Genomic DNA, 25,953 nt, shown 5'->3' with positions numbered 1-25,953 from the left:
ATTCATTTCGTACGTAGACAGCAGAAATTTTTACGACTTTTCTGCACAATGCGCAAATACTTCGACAATGGACCAACGCCCCAAACCTCCTCGCACTCCTCACCGACCCTCCACTCCTCGACTATCAACATTCCCAGGACCCAGGGACCAAAGCGACATTGGCACGGAACTGGTCAGGACGTGGCACCATTTACCGTCGCCCGCATGGGACATTTTATTGCAGGTCTCCTTTTTTGCCTTTGCTTTGCTTTTGCTTCATTCATTTAATAAATCGTTTGTTGATCATAAATTTTCGTATTCGACTTTTATTAAAATTTTGGAAAATAGTTTAGCTTTCTCTCGAAGTACAAAATATTTAATTATATAATTCATTAGTTAACAAGTCGAGTGCAAAAGTCTGACATAATAATAATGTTTAAGATAATATTTAATTCTATAAAGTGCAAAAGAGCATCATAAGTCTGCCAAATAATCTCCGCATTTTAGAAAATGTATTCAATGAATTTTTCTGAAATTTGAATGTTATTAATTTCATCATTCAAGATTGCTTTTATTGCATATATGGTATATGTATGTTGTCATTAAACAAATAAATAAAAATAAATTGAGCATACATTAAAAATACACTCTGTATTTCTATTATGCAAGCCAATGGTATAAAAAAGACTAGATAATATTATTATACTCAGATAATATTATATTCGTACTGAAATGTTTTATGACTAATCCTGCGCAAAAACATATCTATAGAACTGCATTTTTTGCAGTCTAACTAAATGATTTTCACATAAAGCGAAGGAAATTTACTTCGCTTGAATTTCTCTGTATGTGTGAGTGTGTGTGTGTTTGTGTGTGGCACCCCTCACCTGGTTGCACAGATAATGAACAACCCTTAGCTGCCTGCTTGCACCACCCTAACAAAACCAAGCCATTAACAAGCGCAACTGCAACTACGTGTGTGTGTGTGTGTGTTTGTGTTTGTGTTTGTGCATTATCTTCTTGGCTGTAAGTGTGAGTGTGTGTAGCTCGCTGCGCTTACCCCTAATTGCAATGCCATAAAAAACTGTAATTCAAACGAAGGACAACCACTGTGGCAAGCAGGAAAAGGGATGAGGAAAACTGCAGTCTCTAAATGATAGACTCTTGGCAATTGCCAGTTGCCAGTTGCCAGTTGTGGCCCGTTGCCATTGCATTCAGCAATGATTGCGATTACAGCGTGGCATTGTCGTTAGTCCAGACACTCTGCAGTCTCCCCCTATTCCCTATTCCACAGTTACTAGAAGACAACGAGCTTTGGCTATTAGCAGCAGCAACAGCAGCAGAAGAAACAGCATCAAATTATGCGAAAATACATTTTCACTTTTGGCATTCGGAGACATGCAGCAGGACATTTGCAGCAAGAGTGGAGTGAAGTGGATAGAAGGAATATGAATGCTTTGCTTGGATGCGTGTCGAGTGGATGCCAATGGAAATGGCAATGGGATTCGCAATGGGAATGACAGCAGCAGCTGCTTGCTGCAGTTATGTGCACATGCAATATGCATCCTGGGTCCTGGGTCCTCTGCATCCTGTGCTGACAGAGAGGATGCAAATTTCTTTGCACACGATATCGAAAATCTCAAGAAGTGCAGCCAATCAACTGGAAATTGGCAAGCGTCGAGTTAAGTGCCAACAGCAGCAGCATCTGGGCATCTACTCCCAACGCACCAAACGCTGAATTGATAACAGATACAGCAACAGCAACAGCAACAACAACAGCAAGAAAAAGCGACGGGCGATAAGCGTCGCAAGCAGCGCAAGCGGCCCGCGGCCTCGCGACTCTCGACTGCGTTGCTTTTGCTTTTGGAGCTGTGGCTGCCGGTGGGACAACAACGAAGCGTGGGCGTGCCCGGTTGGCGCTGTATTTCGAGTGTGCACTATAGTGCACCCTGTTGCGCCAACGGCATCGGCAACGTCGACAAAACTCAGCTAGTTGTACCGCAAAACGCACAAGCGACGAGCGAGACGGGGCGAGGCGACGGCGTGTGTGAGCAAACGAAACGAATGCCGAATGCTCGCAGCGGCCATTTTGGTGGGAGCGAGTGCGACATAGTCGCTGAGCACAGACAACAACAATACAACGAAGATGACGCTAACGCAAACGCCGACAGCCGACAGCAACAAAACGAAGTCGACGTCGGCAGCAGCTGCGACGCTGGCGGCGGCAGCCAACGCAACTGCAGCTGGTCAGCGGCCCTGTTCTTGGAGACTTTGCTTACTCCGGGATCCAGAATTTGTTTGTATGTGTGTGTGTGCTGGAATTTGACGGCTCTTGAGACTCTTGAGAATATGCCGCAGTTGTGCGGTATTTGCTATTTGCAAAGCTTGAGCGTAAAACTCTTGAGTGATGAGAAATTTCACTCATGCTTCGAGTCGAGTTGGAACTTCCCAAAAAAAACTTAAAGTCAACTGCAATCATATTACTAAAATTTTCGGACTGAAATTGAGGTTTCCCAGTTCCCACTCTTTTTTTTTGTAGTTGTGTATTATTAAAAATATCAACAACGAAATTGTGCGGCATTATCGTTTCAGCCACCTGACGACTTGGCAAATGGCATTCTCAATGGCTTGAAATGCCAACCAAATGCTGTGGCAGGCAAATTTACTTTAAACGCTTGTGGCAACATTAATTAAGAAAAGGGTTTAACGCAATTTGAACTATTAAATAAATAACAATTATTAAAGTGTCGGATGTGAAGATTAAAAACACACACTCGCACAATAATAATTTATGATCGAATTATATTATACAAACTATAATACTCTTTTATGCACAATTTGATAAGACAATGAACCTAATAAATGTTTTCAACTCTCTTCTCGTTTCAGCTTTTTTTAAACATTTTTTGTTCGTTTTCTAATGTGGATTTAGTCCATAAAAAATAGAAAAAAACACTTCAGCACGTCAAAGGGTTGGTATACAATTTCATATATATTTGTTTTTTTTTATTAACATTTGTATTAACATAAAAAATTTGTGACAACAACAGCAATGCGCATAAATCAAGAGGCATTTAAAATAAATTTGGTTTATGGGCGTTAAAAAAAAATACACGAATACAAGCGACCATCAAAACCATCAAAATCTGTTGTCTATTCAAATAAAAATCAGCATAAAATATAATTGCATAATGATTTAATCCCGGCCGACGGGTTTTGCGCATGAATCGATCATAATTTTACGACTCTCTGACACCGACAATTTGGTTTTTTGGTTATTTTTTGGTGGGCTTTCGTGAGTTCTCAAATGATTTCCCGCTTAATCGCTTTAAAAACCGATTAACATGGCCATAAAACATACGCCGTGCCGCATGGCAAATGGCCGAAAAGCTGCTCCGACGGCTCTTGGTTGGTTCTTGGCTCTCGGATTACTCTGACGTCTCCAATTCGCGGCAATTTCGAATTTTGTTTCCATTTTCGAGCTCCATTAAAAAAACGAATTCTTCAAAATTCATGCACACAAAATTTATGATCGAACGAATTTGAACTTGTTTTGCAGTTGCGACCATTTCTAATCCAATTAAAAAATGACCATCGCCTCCATTTTCAGTCGAGAGCGGGCGATCTTTAGACCATTTGTGTGATTCAGTGGGCTGTTATTAATTTACCGTCAAATTAATAAGTATTTGTTTTTGTTTTTTTTTCTGTTTCTGTTTTTTTCCTGCCACACAGAAATTGCACGATTTGTGTAATTCTCGGTGTGTTTTTGATTGTGTCGCAGCAGCAGCATTATGGATGGGACTATAAAATGCATTCATTATTGCCATTAGTCGACCGTAAATTGGCAAATGAATGTGACACGATATCGACCGCCACTCCGCTCCCTTTGGGACCCAAGTCTCCAACACGACACAAAAATTGGCGCGTCATTGGCGGAGCCGCGTGCATCGTCAAAGATCTGCGGTAACTGCCCCTTCGCCACGCCTGGTTGGCCAAGAACATTCTGACAGAGACGTTATTCCAGTTTTTAATCGACTCATTCCATTGCATGCAAAGGGAAGCGGTGCGACTCTGGTAGGAGAGGGGGGGCAAGGTGAGGTCACTTTAAACGCAATCTGATGGCGGGTAATTAATATATTGCATTAAATGCTCATAATAATGCCTGTTTTATTGCCAGAGAACAAGAGAACAAACCATATCTTTAACAGCTTTACTTCCATCCACCATTTTTGAGCAACACACAACAGATTGATTATCTATTGCTATGTTGAGGTTCAGTCAAACTCAATATATTTTCCTAGTTTGCTCTGAATTTGTTGTTGAAAATAAAAAAAGGTTTTAAATAACAAATAATTTGATAAATTAAAAAATACTTTAAATTTCAAATGTAATTTCTTATATCTCGAAGTATTTGGTAACTTAAAAATTTAACTTGCATCCTTTATTTTAAGCAATAGTTAGCAGATTGATTCACTATAAAAAGTGCCAGTCAGATACAATAACTTTACAACATAGACCAGCACAAAAAATAATGATTTCATTATATTATTCGGCTAGAGGTACATTTACTTGTCAGCTTAGGGAAAGTCGTTTAACATTCAAGGAAAGATTTCAAGCAACAAATTGTAACGTTACTTGTATTCTCTAATTTTTATTAACATCCAACATATTGATTATAACAAATTATCTTTTTTTTATGTTTGATAAACTTAATTAGTTTCTTTAAGATTTTGCATGCTGCAACACCCACATTAGATGCATTATCTTTCTAATGCTACAATTTCTTGAATTGCAAAATAAATGGTTTACTTACATACATATATCCTGCATTTTTGATTGCCAGTCACTATCAGTAGTTCAGCCAGATACCATATCAATTGCCTGCAAAAATAAATCAAATACAAATATACATACAAATATTTTTTGTGTACAAACATCAATAAAGAAGTAATATATTGTCCACAAATGCTCTAAAATTTCTTAACATAAAAAATGTACATTCTAATATTTAAATGGTCTAAAGTTTCAATAAGCTTCTTTTCAATAATTTACAGTACAACTCAATTGTTTAACAAGTTTGATTTAGCAGTGTATTAAAAATAGAATTATTCTCATTCTGACGTATTTAACCTGATATTTGGGAATTCAACCGCTCAGGAATGAAACCTGTTTGCTTTTTATACCCTTCAAATCAGAAATATAATGATATAGTACGCCATTCAACACTTGAGAGAAAAACGCGGCAAACAGTTGCCACTGCTTGCAGACTGTATGTTTTTTCCTCACTTTTTTTTAATTAAATTTAATGAATAATTTATTCGTACAAGTGTGATGACTATTGTTGACATGTCGCGCTCGCAGCTCGTGTAATCTTCGTGTATTCGCAATGGCCGCTTATCGTGAAATATAATGTGCTTTATTGTCACTTAAATACAGATTTAAATTATTTAATGACTTCATTTATTGCGGACCAGCTTCAAGCACTGGGGACACCTTGTGTTCCACATCATGTGCCGAGAGGGGGCAATTCAGCGACTGTCCAGCAGACTTGACAGCGACTGAAGCAATGATGCTGTGTGGTTTGTCTGCCTATCTCGGGCTCGGGGCCCCAGTTTCAATAACAATAACAATTTTAATAATAACAATAACTTATCAATGGCATTTGGCCCCCGCTCGTTGTTTATTAGGCGCAGTAATTACCAAACGATCGTCGATTATTGCGGAACTCAGAGTCGACCCTCGATTTAATGCTTAGAATCAAAAACCATGAATAGTCAAATTATGCGGGCGACAAAGTGTTTCATTAAAGCTTATATAAACATTATTTAATTAGATTTAAATTTTGAATTATTATAAAAAGTCTTTCGGAGGTCATTGACAGATTAAAACCCATTCTATCTGAATAGCTACAAAGTTAGGTAAATACTGAGATAATTATATTAGAATATACACGTTGCAATAGCATAAGCATAAGCAAATGTTTCAATGAACACAAAAATATTATTATCATTAGAAAATTTTCCAAAGCAATAAATTATATTCATAAATTAACTTCAAGGTTGCTAAAAATGAAAACTTTTCCATATGTTGTTTTATATTCTAGTGCTCAATTTTATTACAAATTAATCAAAAAAGATTAAATATATATAAAATCGGGCATTATCCATTTAAAATATAAAAAATGTTATATAGATAAAGAGTAGTCGATTTATATAATATTAATAGAGCTGAACACATTTTATATTGTTTTATATTTTAACATTAGCATTAGAAATACAAAATGAGAATAAATTGAATTAAATTTATTAACGAATGTAATTTTAGATTAATATTTTGTTGGTAGCAAAGCAATATTAAATTATTGAAGCATTTCTAATAATCGAATTTCCTATAATATAGTTTATCATTTGCTCGACATTTTGGGGCAGCATACATAAACATGATATTGTAAATAAACTCGCGATTCCCAAGTTCTTTAACAAATTTATTTAGCTGTCGTTTGAGTATGATATTTTCATATACTAATCGTCATCGTTAAGGGAAATTAATTAATTGGCGGAAAATAGACGATGCAATAATAAGTACGCAATTATCAACGAGAAGTGGGTGAAAGGGAATAACAATCTAACTGGGGGCTGATATTCTTTCTCTCTCTCACTCTCTATCTCTCTGACTTTCGTTCCCTTGCCCTACTTGAGAGCCCTCGAGTTGTGGAGCATTCGATGGATGACGATGATGACTGCCGCATGGCAGGCAAGTCTCATAAATTGCGCGCAAAACACGAACTTAGCTAGAAAATTGTTAGTTGAAGTGCGACAGAAATCGACAATTAAATAAATCGAAAGATGTCACAACGACAACAGCAGCAATAACAACGATAACGACTCGACTTGGTAACGACAACAACTTTGTATGAGGACATGAACATGCATTCGCATTCACATTTTGCATTTCGCTGTTTCGACTTTGGCTGTGTTTTTGCATTTGGAGTTGCGAGCCAGCTCTCTGCCAGCTTGATATGCACAACATTCATTTTGGACGACAGCCAATGTGGCAAGTGGCAAGTGGTAAGAGGCATGCAGGCATGCAGGCAGGATTCGGAAGGCAACTCCAAGGAAAAGGTCTGGTTGAGGGGGCGTTGGCGACTTGCGACTTAGTTTGTTAGCATTTCGCACGCATTCAACATAAATTAGCGAGATTTATGGCACAGTCGCTGTGCTTAGATTCGCTAGAAAAAGTCAAACTGGAAAGCGGGACTGGAAGAGGGGAATCGGGTGTGGAGGAGTAGCACAATGATATGGACATGATATGGCAAATCGATAATAAATTAGACTCTTTGGCGACACATTTCCTCCGCGCCTGCAGACACACCCAGAAAAGCGTTCGCTCTTTCTCTCATGAGAACTCTGTGTCTATATCTCTAACGCTCTCCCTCCCTCTCTCCCTCTCTTTGTCTCTCTCTCGCTCACACACTCAGTTAACTGTCTCGCTCGCTCACTGATTATGCGCGCGCTCATTTTGTAGTCGAAAAATCGATGGAATATGCAAAATATTGTTTGGGTATTTAGCTCCAGTTTCAGTTTCAGCTTCAGCTTCTGCCCAGCATCAACGTTAGCTAGAAATTTTTGGGATCCGCCTAAGTCAACAGACGACAATGCCAGATTGCCAGAAAGAGTAACAACAACAAAAACAACAATGACAACGATAGCAGCACCCCCCAAGGGTCCAACTCTTTGCCTTGCTTGGGGGACACAGCCAAGTGAATGTTAATTTCGAGTCAACTTTTTCTTTGTCTTTCGTTGCCGTTGCTGTTGCTGTTGCTGTTACTGTTTGTTCACTGGAATGAAATGCAAACGCTGAAGGGGCCAACAAGTTTTTCGTTTTTCGCTTTTTGTTTTTCCCATTGCCGTTCGAAGCAAACATAGCTGCGCTATCTGTATCTGAAAGATACAAAATAAAACAAAAACAAACTCTACACAAAAATCGAGGCTCCAACTTTCGGGTTTTCGTTTTCTGGTCTCGCGCTTGGCCTTAGTCAGATTTTAATCGCTGGAATTTGTTTCGGCCATCGACATTTATTTGACAGCCCAAACTCTGAGTGTGACACTTTAAAAAATGTTTATAAAATATATTATAAAATGAATATGCGATGGCCAGCCAGCCATCGTTTTCGTATCTAGTTCTTCGTTAACTGTATTTTGAGTGCTGCGTGTGGAAATCCAAAGCATAAACTTGTTTCTTTTTTTTACTTAAAAATAGCATTTCCAGCAGTCCAGTTTATCGCCTCGAATTAATATTACTTTAACTCTTTGCCTCGTCTTTAGCCTCGCCTCTTGAGGCAACAGAGATTTGCCAACGCATTGCCCCAAGTGGAACTGGCATTAAAGTATTGTATAGTTTTTGGCAGAACATTCGCTGTTCCATGCACTTGAGTCGCTTTTACGGGGTGCGCTCAGGCAAAGAAAGAAACCAATTGAATGCCATAAAACAAAATGTTTATATTGTATTTCTTTTGAAAGAGTCAAAAGTCAAATAGGAATCGGTTAAAGATCAACCTCCGTCTTCCTCCAGTGCCTGCAATTGGCAGTTGAGGGACGCTTCAAGCTGAGGGCAACTCTCTCAGCACTTGGTCTTAATTGAAATTTGAAATATGGTATTATGTGCGCGCCGTTCCAGCACACACAGTTCATAATCGATCCCCACAACTCGATTGTTGTTTATTGAAATAATTATTCAGCCGAGTGTAATGAGCAACTGGCTCAAGTGCCTCATTCCCCAAATGCGCCACACAAGGTAGTCGAGTTCACGTTCTCATGTGTGGCAGCCACATTGTATTTATTATTATCACAACTTCCATTAGTTAGTCTCAGCTTAACATCTATTCAAGTCGCATTTATAGTGGCGGCAATTAAATTGAGTATAAAACACGCCGTAAATAATAAGCATTCATTATGCATATACACCAAACATTAATTATGGAATTTCAATTAACTTTCTTTGACTCAAATAATTAAGACACACATTCCACTCAGCAAGGGGTCAAAACCTCACTTTCTTCTTTGACTTTGTATCTTCGAAAATTGTCTCGTAAAATTGCAGAATGAATTTTGTTGAACAAAAACTTAGTCATAAGTTTATCAGAGTCCCCGGAAATCGTTTGTATGTCAACATCTAATCTTTTACAGAATTGCTAATTAAATAAACACATTTGAAAGTCTGGCAAATGTCAAAAACATTCGAGTGCCAAAACAATTTTGTTGTGCATTTCACAATTAATGTGCGCAATTAGTTTTACAGTAAACTATATGTTTATATTTAGTGCACATTTAATGTTTTTAACATATGCACATTTCAATAAAAATCGCAGCTAATTTCATGGCATAGCAAAAAAAGTAATTGCTGTGACTTAAGCAACTGCCCGAACTATTCAAATAAATAAATTCGAAATGGAATGGAATATTTTAAAATAATTACGCTTTTATTTTTGTTGTTTTTTGAGCAACAAGTTGAATGTTAATTTAATTGTGTTTTTATTGATAGTAAAAGCATTTTATGCCGCATTCAAAGTGAATTATGAATGAATTGGCATGTGAGAGGACGCAGACATCGTCATAATCCATTTATAATGTCGTGGGCTTCATTATCATTATTATTAAAATTGTTGTTCTGCAGCCCGCTTTTTTTTTTTGGCCACACTCGACGTAGCACAGTGGGACAAGATAAACAGCCAGTAAACTTAATGGCAATCCAACTAGTAAAGTTGTAAGAATTCATCACGTATTAGTTGTCAACTACAGAACTAGAATTTTTTAATTTAATTATTATTTCATTACTGGCATTCTTCGTTTTATTTTTGAATATTTTCATTTATTTACTATATGGGCAATTCTCTGATGTCGAATGCGACATTTGTACGCATTCAAACTGAAAAAAAACATGGGCCAAGACATTATTTTAATTTTCTAAAAATGAAACTTATAGCTCTTGGTTAGCACTATAATTGGTGCTAAAATGGATTTTGGGCAATTGTTCGTTTTCAAGAAAATTGCAAAAATGTTGCTCATTCGCACGCGACAAAAACAGAAGTTACTTTTTCAAAATCCAGTTCAAGCGCCGATTTCAGCGAAACGTGATGAATGATTTTAATGCAATTAATTTTAATGCATTATGCATATATTTATCTAAATAGTGTATTTGGTTTGACTTAAAAATTAAGTTGTTTTTTTTTAAATTTAAATTTTAATCACTGTCGCACGCGCGACATGTCGCACGCGACATTTTTTCCATCATACTTTTTATGCTGTTTTTTTTTACTTTTTAAGTTCACTTGAAGCGCATATGAAGCATTTTCATAGTTTTTTAATATATTCAATATATATTTTATTTTCAACTGAAATTTCATACTTTAAAAAATAACTTTAATAAAGGTAAACAAAACGTAATATATTCATATCATGCACATTAGAAACATAATTACCTATCTTAAATTACATCATTAATGTCAAAACATTTTTTTTTATGAATATACTGTTCTAGTAGATTTCGTTTGTTGGCCATTTCAGCCAAACAAATTCATTTGGCTTATACCCGGTATACTGTGCACATTCATTCTATCATTGTTTATAATGACAAAGTCTCAATTGGCGCTTATGACATGAAATTTATATTGTTTTTTGCACATAAAAAGAGTATGCATCATCTACATTAAAAAAAAAAATAATTTAACGAAAAAAAAAAAAAAAAAATTTTTTTGTCATGTCGCACGCGACAAACTTTCAAAAATTCTTAAAAATTAAGTTGTGCTTATATTCATCCAAATTTTATTTTTTTATATTTTGGTAACAAAATATGTGTTTGGACACAATTTTGCATGCTCAATGGACAAAAACTTTAGATGCACTCATAACAAATGCTGTTTTTCACTGTCGCACGCGACAAAAATAGAAGCTGATTAGCTGAAAAGAAATTTACCGTTATTAGCTATTGCATAATTTCTTTTATATATTTGTATATTCCTTGGATATTAAACAAGATATTAAACTAAGGGTATCAATGCATACTGACTCCTTTTAAGGAAAGGAATCAAAACAAAACTTGCTGTAGAAATGTTCAAAACAGAACTTTTGCTCATCTTCGACTTTGCATTGAAATTTTTCAAAATGTGTTATGAGTAAATGGAAAAATCGTTTATATTAGTTAAATGTAATATTTTCCCTATAAACAAATGTGAAGAAAACATGCTTTTATAGAGTTTGAATTTTTTGGCGCCGGTTGCACTTTCTAGAGAATTGCCCATATTATAATACTACATTTTACATATTATAATATTACTTTATTTTTTTTAATATTATTACATTAACTATTCCATTACATTATTTAATTACTTTACTTTTCTGTTACTTTTTCCGTCAATTACCTAAAAATAATTAAATAAATAAATCATTTTACAAATTCTGCACCACTGTACAGCAGAATAAGAGGCCATAAAAATTTCACTTGACATTAATTGAATAACTATTCATTTTCTGTTTTGATTATCGCCCGTTTCGGAATGCGAATTACCAAAATTGCTAAATATGTAAATATTTTATATATACAAATTTATATTATTCAAATATGCAAATAAAAAACCTTCCATTTTTTGGAACAAATCGCATGTGATATATTACAAAAAAAATTCCAAATTTTATTGCAAAAAAAACAATAAATATTTGTGTTAAACTAACACTGTTAAGATCGTAAAACATAAAAACAACAATGAACTGAACATAAATATATTTAGCCATAAAATAATATGGAAATTATCGTATAAATTTCTGAAGATTTTTTGGTTTAGTTGGTTTCAAAATCTCTTTTAGAAAGGCACTAGATAAATAATGATGGAAATTTTAAAACTTTGTATTTCCTTAAATTTCTGCAAATTCGCATCGCAGTGCGAATGTTGCGCCTTGTTAAGGCTCAAGGACAACGACAGGATCTCGGAGAGGGGTAACAATAAGGGTTATGACTAAGCATTCACAGACAGTCACAGCATTAGCGTCAGGTCCTGTTGCGCTGCAAAGAGAGTGAGTCCTTGAGAGTTGCGTAATTATTACGCCGAAATGTGTTTTTTACGCCAGCTGCGCGAAAACTACCTGTTGGCCATTTAGCCTTTCACCTTTCATTAGATTTCGCAAGTTACCGGGAATATCCTTTCTTTACTAGTTTGCTAAACGATGTCCTTGAGAAGATTGTCGCATGACTAAATGGCCAAGATCAAGGTAAACTTGTTGCAGTCTGCGTGAAGACTGCAAATCGATAAATTAAAAAACTGTTAACTTGCCCAAGCATGCATTCGCCTCTTTCGACATTCGACATTCGCCATTTGGCATTCGACATTTAGCATTCAGCATTCAGCATTTGGCAGTTGGCAGACTCAAGGCGCAGCTTGTCAACGAAAGTGAAGCAGTTAAAGGCAGGAGTTGGCAAATGGCAAACGGGTGAAAGGAGAACACAGGAGTGAGCCCCGGTTGGCCATAAACTCGTCGAACAAAAGGTGAGCGGCGGTCGTAAAACGCGGCAACATGGTGTGACATTTTCCAGATACTACAACCACACACACACACACACTCACACCTATACTTCTACATACGTGCTGCATGTTGTTGCCACATCGCTGTCGGAGTCATTGCATCCATATTTTTGGTCTTGCGATAGTCGTGGGTAAAAGGGGTGTGAGTCGAGTGTCGAGCCAAAACAGAACCTCGCCGCGACTTTTGTTTTGCGATTTTATTGTTACGCCAAAGGATTTCCAAAACATTTTAGAAAAAAGCAAAAAAAAAATAGAATCCTACATTTTATGGCTCTGGGCAGTTTAACCCTTCAATGGACGTGATGGCGTGAAAACTGACAACTGAAACTGGAAACTGACATTGCTTGGACACATTTCGTGGTCCTGTTTTTGTCTGATTGTGATTTATGAGCACAAAAGTAGAAAAACCGGAACGCAAAAGTCGCAAAATGTCGTCACAACTCTTTTGGCCGTGTGAATTTTAAGCCAATAGAAATCTGTTGCGTCTTCACTTTGCAATTACTTGAATTTAACTCGCAGTTAAAGCATTAAGATTTGCATCTTAAAAAGCGCAAACAAGGCGCATATTAACACTGAGAGAAAAATGAAGTACTTTTATTCTTAAATCAAGAATTTGCAGTGTCAAAACTTTAACGCGACTGAAAATAAACAAGTGCGAAATTCCTAGTTTAAGAACATTCTTTAAATTGATTATTAAAATACGTTAAAATAATTTGAAATGCATTTTTTAAAACATATTCTTTAATTAAGAACTTTTATGCTTTAATTATATTTTAAAAAATTCTTAAATTTTATATAAGTTACAAGCTTTTTGGTTTGATTAATATTGATTGAATTTGATAATTTTGATTACAGCGCTTTGCTTTAGATACACATTATAGATAAGTCAAGAAAATGTATAACAATACTATTTAAATTCAAACAGAATATTTATTTGTGAGATAACTCAAAAAAGTCATTATGTCTGACTATCAATACTTTAATCTATAATTTCACATTTAGACCATTCAATATAAACTTTCAATGTATGACTATTATGTAGTCTAAATTTCAAAGTAAAATAAGTGTGAATAACACTTTCAAGATATTTATGTTTTAAACTAAGTGCCATTTTTCTTTTACTGCCCTTTTTCCGAGTGTAGTTTAGATGCGCTTAATCATTCTATTGATGTCTGCGTGTAATCTCATTGCATCGCCGCCACTCACGTTGTGTGTTTTTGTGTTGTGGCACGCGAAGTCGCGAGCAACAACAGACTGTGGTGGCAACTTTGGCACACTGCGACTTGGCCACTGTGCAATTTATTTTGTTATGTTAATCCCCCGCATAATTATGCTAAGAATTGGTGCACCGACTGTCTGAGTGCTCATCCTACGCCTCTCTGCCTTCTCCTCCGCTGTCTAGGCAGCCCGCTGTGCTTGTTGGCACTCGCATTCACTTTCGAAGAACTCGTAAATATTACTCAGCCGTGGTCGCAGTTCCGCCTCGCAGTTCAGCCTCGGCCAATGCCCGCTACTAGCCTGGACACTCAGACATTCAGACAGACTAAAAGACGGACACGCAATGTCCGACTGTGCGCATAATTGTTGTACATTCGCTTTTTAAAGTCGACCACGTCTTTCCCCCGCGGGGGCACTAAAACCCATTTTTAATGGCCACCGGCGATGTGATAAGGCCGCCAAGTTTATGGCTCCAGATAGCAAGTGTCAGCTCCATGTCACGTTAATTCGCCAGCATCGTCAGCCAAATTGTGTAACTCCCAAGCACAGTCAATGCCCAATCGAGCAATGAACCAATCGGCAATCGCCAGTCGCATCAAAGACTTTGATGCCATCTAAACTCCATTTGCTATTGCCATTAGTGGATCTTAAGCATGTTTTATGATTTCTTACAAAATATCAAGAGTAAGAGTCTTATTCAAGTTGCACACTTTGCTTTGTATATTATTCAATAAAATGCAGATCTATATTGACTTTGCTTCTTTAAAACGTTGCAGATGCTTAGACAAATTGACTGTAAATATGTAAATAAGAACAGATTTTTGTAAATATTAGATTAGATTAGATTTATAGAAAAGTGACCCGTAGTATACTTTTATCATATTTTACAAAATGTTAATTAAAATCCTCCAAAGAGATGCAACAGTCTTATTTCTGTAGTCCCTTATTTATGACAGATTTTTAGATTAAACGTGTTTTTTGATTTATCGTTTTTTTCCATGTAAAGCCATTTTAATATAAAATTCTTCTACCGGTAAAATAAACGATTTATTTAAACTGTTTCAGATTAAATATTTAAAAGAAACTTGAGCATTTACAAGTTTTATAGCAGGTTTAATAATAAGTATTAGCCATTAGTTTGTACTTAGCTGCTGCTAATATATAACTATTCCATTCCTTAACCTTTATGAAATACTAGAAAGTAAATGGCTTCAGATGGAATAAACTACTCTATTATAGAACTGTTATTAGTAAGCTCTCTCACGTTAAATAATGGTTTTGCTTAATCCCAAATTTGTTGCGTTAATCATTTCGAAAGAATGAATTAATCCCAATTAAATTGCTTTATAATTTATGATGACTTGTGAACCTTGAGAATATCGAGCTGAGAATTGAATTCAATGCGCGTTCCTTGAATTTTGTTCCCCAACAAACAATAATTCAGTCAATCGATAAATACATAAATCCTACACTGGGCCTTAATCCTACACTTGACATCAAAAACAAGGCATTAACTCTGAATGGCAGCCAAAAAAAAAAAAAAGGAAAAAGAGTTTTGCCCCTGGATGACCACACGATGAGTCAATGGCTCGAATCGAGTTGAGCCAAGCCTGGCCATTGCCCCATCTCCAGAGCTATTGAGATAGACACAAGGAAAACTAAAAAGGGAGCAGAGGAATGTGAGAGGTGAGAGGACAGATAGAGAGAGAGAGAGAGTGAAAGATGTGCGCACTATGAGAAAGAGGGATGAAATTTTGTTTGGCCAACTCTCGTTTGAATCTATTTATGAACACTGAGAGTGCTATGCGGCTGTTTTCCTATGCGGTTTTCTGTTATCACAGCCATTTCGTATCGCTTCTCTCGTTGAGGCCATTGTTGAAGCAATGCCGCCATGCGAAGCGATTCCATGCCATGCCATGCGATGCGATGCCGGCGCATTCAAAGTGGTTGATCCGGTTTACGGGCCCCTGGTTGGTGACTTGTTCACTGCTCTGCGCATCGCTTAATGCTCGACAAACTGCACGTTTGGGTGTCTTTTGGATGCCTCACTAGTTGCTCTTGACTTTAGCGTTGGCGTTTTCAGAAAAGTTCAGAGCTGAGAGTGCGAAAGGTCAAGCAAAGAGCTCACCTGAAGTTCCAACCGTCAATCGAGCATTGCATAACAAATGAAATGAAATCGAATTGCCCAAGCTGGACATCGTCTGATTATGCATGCGCACTCAGTTCAATCGAATTGATAACATTAAACCCAAAATGGGCCATACAATTTGTCAGCATGCAAATTAATTTCAACTCAGAATTTCAATTAACTCACATTTAACTCGACAATTAGACTGACAACACACTCAATTCAATTCTTTTATAATCTGTAGAAGACAGCAGACGCAGCACATCACCATAAAATGATTCTATGAGAAATGAAGAATCAGACAATTGCCCATTAATTGTGAATGTCTCTATTATAGTTTGCCCCGCCAACATTGGAAAATAGAATTTCAAAGATATAAATACTATGGCTAATAATAGTTAGAGGACATAAGTAAAAGTATTTGACATTTTGTTCTTTTCAACCATTTGATTGAATTGCAACATATTAGAAGAGATACGAAACCAATTAAAATTGATTTTTAAAGATGAAGCTAATAAAACTTACTAGCAAGGTGTCATTTTTAAATTTTAAGAGTAATTAAATTTCCACATAACAAATTTTTAAATACTAAATGAAAGGAAAATTAATGACTTTTATTTAAAGATATAAATATCAGAAAAGTATTAATAATCATCACAACAATATGCGAATTAAGATTTAAAAAAAAAATGCAATCAGATATAATGACTGTTATTTGTTAACTCGTATTTCTGTTAATGAATTTCGAATTCTTTTCTTTCCATCCATATTGAATAATTTATATTTAAAAATACTTATTGTGTGTATTAAATTATTGTAAAAAAAAGTTACAAATAATGTAGGGGTTTCATTGGCTTTATCTTCACATAGCCTTTAAACTAAATTCCGTGATTAATTTAATTCGTTGCAATTCAATCAAACAGTTTTAAAAAACAAAAACCATTATAACATTTTCTTCATTATGTGAGATTAACTCAAAGAATTGATTACATAAAGTTCCCTTCACATACATAAATGCAAATATATTCTACAAATGTAAATATTAGTTTGCTCTAATCATTTTCAATGTTTAACAATTAAAATACCAGTGCAGTGGAATTTCAAAGAAACAAAAATGTGGTAAATTGTTGAGGTTTGAATTGCAATTCAAGTTGCACCAATTAGAACTTCTCACATGTTAGATGTGGGAACAGCGTGTCGATCTCGGATTCCACCCACAAAATTGTCCCCCACAACAAGAAGAAGCGCCGGCGTGTGCGCATCTCAACTTGCCATGCCACACGAGGCAGCAAGCCAAACATGTTGCAAACTGATGCCGCGGCAAACGCCAGCAACTTGAGTTGTGCCATCCCCAGAGCAAGACGCGGTTTATGAGCCCATCAAATTGCGCCAGAGCAACAACAACAACTACAACAACGAATACTCACAAGTTTGCATCTAAGAAATTTTGTGTGATTCTCGCGGATTGGCCGCGTTGCTATGTGCTAGGGAGCTGTTGCTATTCGAGCTGGCGTTTGGCTTCAATGGGGCAGCGAGAAAATCTTTAAATTGTTGCAAATTGTATTTGATTGCTGGAAGCCAGCGAACACCGGACGTGCTATTTCAGAAGATGCGCGCCGCTCGTCTCAACTGTCGGAGAGCTGTCGGGGAACTTGGGGAGAAGACACACAAATCTTGAACGCAGTCGTGCCGCTGCATATGGGAATTAGTATCTGGGCATTCGTCCATTATATCGTTCGACACTTTAACGAGTTCAAATACAAATTACTCACGAGTGGCTTCGTCTACAGTCCGGGTCATTCAATGGACCTGCTTGTGTGCTTGTGAATGTTACGCAAACCATAATTAACAAACACTCGTCGAATCGTTGGCGAATTTTGTTTTACGAGCTGCGAGACTGAGCTTTGATTTATTTGCCCAAGTGGAATAGAGCTGCCAACTACCTTCGAGATGAACTCAGGTCAAGTCTGGCCAGGCACGTTTAGCTGTATTGAACGCGAGGCGGAGTCTCTCCCAGTGGAAAGTCGAAAGTCAGCGATAACTTAAACTTACTTACATGCTAACTATTGGGAAATGCTGACAGAATTATAGGAAATCCTTTCGACAAGTCACATAACTCCGGTCAGTCGTTAGTCGGACACATTGGCTGATATATGTCCGCGTCTAATGAAGTCGTCAGGTCGTTGTCACCAGACATATGCCATTTGTCCAGGTTGAAAACTATCGTTCTACGTGACTTCACTTACAAATTGCACCCAATGAGCACTGCACCCGTTCCGATCCGATCGACCACACTCACCCACCACACAACACTTCTAAGTCCGAATTCAGTCTGTGCACCTTGTCCACAATTGGCTTCCCAAAGGAATGCATTCAATGCTGCTGTTAAGGTGTTAATTGTGGGACTGCCGACCGAGCTGCTGAATCAATAATGTCGATGGCCACAAGTCCATAACTAAACAGCCATTTGGGGGGCCATAATAAGTATGCCTTCCACACATAACACAGGTTTATTTTTGACTCTTATTATACTAGTTCTAAGGCAAGCTGAATACCCATGTAACAAATGTTTAACGAAATCTATGTATCTTGAGAAAGATAAAGCTAACAATTTATTGCAGTTTTAGAAACTTTTCGAATTTCTATATATGCTTTCAATGATGTATTATTTATAATGTTTTAGTTAGCTAATTTGGCATAGAGTTTTGTTGCTTACAATTCCCTCCAAAGTTAAAATCACAATTACAATCTCATCTTACACATGATAAAACCAAATTTTTTAATTCTTATCCTATAATTTAGTCATGTTGTCTTATTGTTTTAGAGTTATACATCGTGGAGCAACAATACTAACAACAAAATATATAATGAGTATATCCGCAGAAAGTTGTTCAAAGGTTTAATTTTTCCTGAATTTGTATTTGATTAAAATGCGAAACTTCACTCATAATGTAAGCATCTGCTGAACATTTCGATTAACTTCTTCAATTTATACAATTTCAGTAAACAAATTTAGATTCATTTAGAATAACTTAATTTTGAGAGTTTTGAAATTAATTTGAATCAGTTTTAATTAAATGTAAAGTTTATACGACTAAAAGAAATGGTGCACGAACTTTAACCTCTTGACACAGACATAAGAGCGGATAATAAGATGTGAGATCAGCAGAATAATTTAATTATAACATCACAATTATTTTCCAACAGTGTTCTTTATTTTTAATGATTACAAAAACTTATAAATTGATTAGGATCTAAAATGAATAAAATTCTATTGATTACTCACAATAAATTGCGGATCGCTTCCGCTGTTGCGATCGTGTGCACACTCTATTAAAACTGACAGTTTGATCCTTCTGGCGATAGAGTCACACCTCCTTTGGCAACAACAACGGCAAATAAGTACATGTAACGCGCAATTCACACCAATGAAAAGTACAAAGGCCACTCCCATAAACCGGCAAAAACTACAACAACAGCAATAACGGAGATCGCAATTTATTGTCGTCTCTTTCCTATCGGGATATCGTTTATGATTTCGCAACGATGAGAAAGTCGTTTAATGGAAGTAGTGTGACTCCCTCACTTAGCAAGGACGCAGATGCCCTGCTTGACCACGCACTGCTTGTTTTGCGTGTAAAGAGCGTAGGGCAAAAACAAGTTAGCTGCATGTTGCGGCACTTGGTTCATAGATGGCGCTTCTCTCATCGACAAGCTGCTAATTGAAAAGCAACTGCAGGACATGACTTTTCTCTTTGTTGTTGGGTTAAAAAACAAAAACATAGGTATGCAAAATGGAGGTTTTTATTTCGTAATGATATCCGCTGCACTTATGCGGCCCATCCACATCATTATCGTCAGCATCATCCATGGATGGGAAACGTGTTAGCTATCAGCTATAGCATTAGAGGGACACAGCGAACGGGTCCGGATCCGGGTCCAGATCCAACTTCAACTGAATTGGGAGTGCGTGTATCCCCCCCTCGACACCACTTGGCCATATTTTACCGCTTTTAAGCAGCGCGTAAATACTCACGCTTACTGCAAGAGTCCATTAAACGCTCGTAAAAACTTTACGATTCCCAATATGAGATTCTCTTAATACGATTTTTTATGATATTGAAATCTCCTTTCTCCAGCCAGCCAGCGAGTCAACCAGCCCATCATCATTGCTGGCGTCTTGAGCAAGCAGCAAAACATCTGGGACCCAACAGCTTTTGAGTTTTTCGGCTGAGTTCGCCATGCACTTTGCTTAAATTCGCTTTTCCCAGCTGCTGAGGAAAAACTGAAAACCGCTTCAGGTATACTGTCCACCCTTGGCACATGCTGCAAAAGGGGGGGAAGAGTGGGGCGTGGCGTGCGTGTTTTAATGTCTTGTCGAGGCCTATAAAACACGCTCGTCACCGCGATGCGCAAATGATGTTTATGTCGAAAACGAAAACGAAACCGAAGCGGAAACAGCAACCATAGCCCAAACTCATATCGAGGATGGCCCACATGGGGCGTTTCTCTCAGTCCTCCGTCCTCCACCCACCTCTGCCCATTGCCCAGACATCGTGACGGCATTGAGCGAGAGCATTTCGAAGAAATTTCAACAATTTTAGCGTTTGTTGTTCTTGTGTGTGACCTTACAAGATCAAATGCGCTGTGCATTGTTTGGCGATAACCAATTCGGATAAATATCTTTCTCCACGATTTATATATGGGTCAGATAGTCAATACGCGCATTGGGGATAAAGATAGAGGCATCAAATGGGCTGTAAAATCTATTTCAACTATGTTAAATAAACAAAATGATTCATCTTTAAAGTTGCTAACAAAGTTCTTGACGACTACAAGTTGCCCTACAGACTAATCTGAAATACATTCATGCAATCGCTTGCACATCTAAACGTGTTGCAATTGAAATGCGCCAGATGGCGCCACTGCATAGCTGGGTTTAGTTTGCATTTAACTCAATTGGGTTTAAGGAATTCGTAAGTTTCGTCGTAAATCTACATAAAGTCGGCATACTTAGTACCATTATTTAAAAGAATAGTGTATATTTAATGCAATGTATACGTCATTGATTTATGTAGTTATTTGTTTATTACTCTAAGCGAAGCTAAAAATATAGCTTCATTCTGAAATTTAACAGGCTGCAGCAGCAATAATCGACTTAGAAATCTATGCAGAAGTGATGTTAATATATAATTATACATGCAAATGTTGATAATTATGTATCATATAATAAATTGGTTGTCAATATAAAGTAAAAGCAAATTGTCATATATAAAATTAAATTTATATTTAAATTAACTTATTAAATAATATGAAGAAAAATTAATGGTATATTTTTCTTATTATTTATAAAATATGTTTCCATAAAGATATGTATTTTTATCAGTGATGGGCCAATTAAAAATTTTAAATGTTCCGGATATTTAGAAAGAGAAGTACAATGCATAGCTTGCAAGGTGCAACTGTTTTTTTGCGGATTTTCTTATTACTTGCATTGTTTACTTGTCTTCTTCAAAAATGACTGAGAGTGAAAAGTAAATAAAATAAAAAGTAAAAATAACGAAATAATTAAATTGCATATTAATATAGAGATTTGACATAACATTTCATATAATTTTATATTATAACTATTTATGTTTATATATTTATTAAAATGTAGATTTTACTCTTTAACATATTACAGAACACTGTAGAAAAAGAGTTTAGGGTTGTCTATAAATTCACACACTTCTGTAGTACCTACCGTCTATCGTATTGGCTTGAGCATATCCTTAACTCAAGGACCAAATGCAGCATTGAGGGCGTTAATGATCAAATAAAACATATGAATAATAAACAAAAGAAAAGTGCGCGTTATACAGATGATATCTATCTATATGTCTGTGAATATCTATTTCTATTTACAGATGAATAACAAAAATCATTGGAAATTGAATTTGAAATGCGTCTGTCTATGTGTTGTGTGGTAAGTGGGTTTGTTAAGTACTCGGCATGCTCTTGAGTTTTACGACTGTTCTCTTACGCTTTTAATTAGATTTGTGATTTATAATTTTCATTTGCGTAATTTACAAAACGGTACATCATTAGTGCAATTAAAATGCAATAAACATGGCCGAGTCAAGGCAAGAACAGAGAGCGAAGAGATGAAAGAAGACGAGCAAACACTTTGCTGAATCGTACTCGTATAAATTTTATTAAGTCGTTTTGAGGAATGCGTCGAGTCGAGTGCACGCTTTCCGGGTAGAAAAGGCTGACACACAAACCCACATTTCCACCCAGCTGCTAGTCTCAGAGTAGAAGAGAGCGAGAGCGAGAGGGAGGGATGGGGAAATGGAAATGGGAATCATAAAACACAGCCATGTGCGACAACGTCGAAGGATTAAAAAATGATTGCGTGACAAGGCATTTTATAATCGTCAACCGAATCACTTAAAAACATTCATCCTGTCGATGCCAGAGTCGGAGACCGAGACGGCGTCGCTGGCGTTACCGAAGTGTGATCCGGATTGGGCTTAGGCGAACCGCAAGGGCCAAACAAGCCATAAACTGGCGCAATAAAAGTGTATCAAATTAAGGAATGAATTTCATGTGCAACAACAGAAGCGTCCGTTTGATGTCTTTTCTGTTTTTTTACAACTCTGACACGGTCAAAGAGTGTTTTTTAAATCTCATGCATTGCTGAGTGAAAGTGCTGCTCACTTCCACTCAATTGAGTCCGATTGCCAGTGCTGCCAATCGATGTTTGCACTCGAGTCGAGTCGAAATACTTTATGTTCCCTTTTACGACTCCGCACACAGCTTACTATCGCGTTTAACGATTCAACTCTCACTCAAATCTGAGTTATGTGCTTGCAAATAATAAGTGCATGACTTACTCGGTGCTGTAAAGTCAAAGACGCGACGTGTCTTTGTCTAGGTAATTTTTTCAGCAGTTAATCCAATTCCTTGCAACGTGATTAATCAGATGGGTATTATTATAATTTAAGAATGTGTGAAGCATATTAAATAGTTATAAAGAAATTAGTTTTGTTGAGAATTGCGTTTAGGTCCGTCTAGATGGAGTCTTATTTTGAACTTCTTCAATAATTTCAAACGTAAATTATGTTGATAGAGGTTTCTATGTCGTTATTTACTGGGTATTATAGCTATATCTTATAAACACAATACTTGATATGACTTTTGATTTGCTGCCAAGAAAATTTAATACTAGACGGGACTGACAAGTTTATACATAAGCGATATACTTAAATTTAATTTGTTTATTTATGTTACTGAGAAGCTTTTCCAGTGACTAAAATTTTAATTGAAACCTTTTTGAAATATAAAGAGTATTTTATATTCTCAAGGTATTTAATGCTTAAATACTCTATTTTAAAATGATTCAATGTTTCTCACAATATTACTATATTACTAATATTGTCTTGACTCTTTTTGAGCGGGCTGCTAAAATGTTCGACACAACAATTCCTTTGCTTATAAGTGAAGAAGTTTAATAGTTTTCATGTATATCGAAGATACTAAATTATTTTATTACTGTTCTCTTTGTTAATATTAATATAATTTCATTGCATGCTCCGCCTCAATCTTTTTGTTTCTGTTCTGTTTGCTTTTAGATGCAACCTGTCGCAGTCAACGCGGAGTTCGAGTGTCGAAGTCACTTTGCAGTCAGTTTAATGACTTTTATGTATTGTTCTGCGATTTGCCGTCATTACCAACACCTACACATGCACACAAAAACCGAGACACTCATGCACACTCATTCACACACACTCACTCACACACACGATTTACGATAGCAGACTTCTCTACATCTCCCGGACTTCAGGATCCCGTTCGAGTTCCAGCTGATGCCTCCGAATAGTGTTTTATTGTGATTTTGTTCATTTTTATTATTATTTGCTCATCTTCCCCTCTCCTTGTTCCCACTCTGTGTGTGTGTCTCTTTCTCGCACTCACCCAGTTTCAATTTTATTAGTTTATTACGGTTATTATCTTTTAATGACGCTCGCGAGCGCCGCCACCGACATTGCTCCAATCGCATTGTTGTTGTTTTGCTTTGTTGTTGTTTTATATCGCACTCGAGTAGTTGTGGCTGTTGTTGTTGTTGTTGCTCAGTTGTTCAGCAACAATAACGTGTGAAGTTGTTTTATTATTTGTTTTGATTATCAAAATGGCCGGTTTGCATTTTCCGGTCGTTGGTTGCTGCCCCTTCGCCCCTCCTGAATGGCCACCACTCTCATTCCCATTCCCATTCCCTGCAGGTGCCGTAAATCACAGCATGCCGGCAGTGCTCTGCACCCAAAGTGGCACTCATTCACAGCACTCACTTGCTACTCGTATACGAGTATGAACCATAAACGCAAACCAAAGTGTGGCAAAATGTTTAATTTGGAATTTATGAGCAATTAATTTTAAATACTTGCCAAAGGCAACCCCCTCTCTATCCCCCCTCCCAATCCTCCCAACCCCTCTCCACCGCTCCACTGCCATCAGGAACGTCGTAAAAAGGTGACTTGGCAGCGCGTTAAATTAATAGCTTATCGCTACATGATTGATCAATTATTCAATTTCTCAACAACAGCAAAAACAACAACAATATGCAATCATTTCGCAATTTCCTTTGAGATATTTATCGTACTGTTTATTGCATTTGTTTATACTTAATTTTTAGTTAATTAAGTTAACTCTGTGATTTAGCAATTAATTCAACACTTTCGCATATTTTGTAAACATTAAAATAACATTAAATTATACAAACATACTATGTATATACTTTTAAGATGGAAATTTATTTCAGCTATTACGAATTAAATTTGTTTAATTTTAATGTTGCAAATTAATTTTCTTTAAAATGTATGTGTTTGTGGAATATATGTAAATAAAGTCGGCTAAGGACATAAACATTTCAAAATCTCTTGAAATAAATTGAAAATTATTATTAATATAAATGTTTTACGTTTATTATTTGAAACTTGTGTAATTCAAGGTTCAAGGTGCCCTGTTCCTGAAGATTTACTGAAGAAGATCATTTAATACATTCAAATTTATGCGGCTTGAGCATCTATAACACAAGGAGTTATAATTAGAATTTTCTGAAATTAAGAGTATACTGAAAATATAAAAATTTGATATTTATAATAATTAGCAAAACAATAATAGACAAAAATGTTTGTTAGACATTTAGGAATTCAATGTGTCATATAAATATACACATTTCAAATGTATTATATATTCCTTTTAAACACAAATATTTTCTTCTTCAAATCAGAACTTATATTGGGCCAAATTATATAAAAGACAACGACTTTAGGACTTCACAATAAATTAGACAAAATTATAGTACCAAAAAAAAAGAAGAAAGAGTAAAACCTTCAAATATGTTTCGAAGTGTAACTATGCAATCTATTTAAAATCTATACCAATCTTTAAAATTCTTAAAATCTTTTATATCGATCAATAAATTATATCTATGAATATATCAACCTTTAACAAGTGTTTCATACATATGCTTCAGAAAACAGATAGTAAAAGTAAAAACCAAGTTCAAAGCACAATTTAGTTATTATCTTAGACAGTTTGGAAGTCAAAACTACAAACAAAAAAATGTATGGAGTAATTTCAAAACATTTTAAAGGAGATAGTGAATTTGAAGTAAAGTTTTCTGTAAAAGAAGCCATATTTATTTATCTAAAGTCAGCAAAATATCCAAAAGCTGAACCATATTTCGGGATTTATGTGTATAGTTGAGCTGAGTGGCAAGTTGTCGCATTGGGAGGCGATTAGGCTTTGTTCCCTTTGCCCACCATCTCCCGGCTGACAAACAATAGGCAAGTGGACAAGTTAAGCGATTGCGAATTCGTTACAATTCCGCATAAATTCTATGCAAACAAAAAAGTTCTCATCGAAAAAATGTCTTCTTGTTGTCCAATCGTAAATTTCAAATTTTTCATAAAAATGTCATAACAGCAATTCCAGCGACAACGGCAGAATACAGAACAGAAACAGCAACAACAGTGCCAACAATAGCAACAACATCGAAATGAACTGACTTTGACTG

At 36.3% G+C, this 25,953-nt stretch overlaps 1 protein-coding gene and 1 long non-coding RNA gene across 2 annotated transcripts in view; one reads left to right on the top strand and one right to left on the bottom strand.

The window, feature by feature from the left end:
* The window catches only part of LOC117575663 (uncharacterized), a 112,842-nt gene extending 88,179 nt beyond the window's left edge, over nucleotides 1–24,663 (top strand). The window contains exons 5-7 of the long non-coding RNA XR_007955276.1: nucleotides 2,869–2,951; nucleotides 21,803–21,861; nucleotides 23,510–24,663. This is a non-coding gene — a long non-coding RNA (uncharacterized LOC117575663). The remainder of the gene's footprint in view (nucleotides 1–2,868; nucleotides 2,952–21,802; nucleotides 21,862–23,509) is intronic.
* On the bottom strand, nucleotides 3,300–4,271 carry LOC127565881 (uncharacterized). The gene is made up of 2 exons (XM_052006705.1): nucleotides 4,174–4,271; nucleotides 3,300–4,050 (listed from the first exon to the last, which is right to left on the bottom strand). The coding sequence occupies exons 1-2, from the start codon at nucleotides 4,204–4,206 to the stop codon at nucleotides 3,781–3,783; spliced, it is 303 nt and encodes a 100-aa protein (XP_051862665.1). The 5' UTR covers nucleotides 4,207–4,271; the 3' UTR covers nucleotides 3,300–3,780.
* Nucleotides 24,664–25,953: the final 1,290 nt, after the last annotated feature.

Source organism: Drosophila albomicans, chromosome 2R, assembly GCF_009650485.2.
Source record: "Drosophila albomicans strain 15112-1751.03 chromosome 2R, ASM965048v2, whole genome shotgun sequence".
NCBI classification, from domain to species: Eukaryota; Metazoa; Arthropoda; class Insecta; order Diptera; family Drosophilidae; genus Drosophila; species Drosophila albomicans.
Note: the sequence above shows the minus strand (reverse complement) of the source record. Positions and strands in the feature narration are given on the sequence as shown.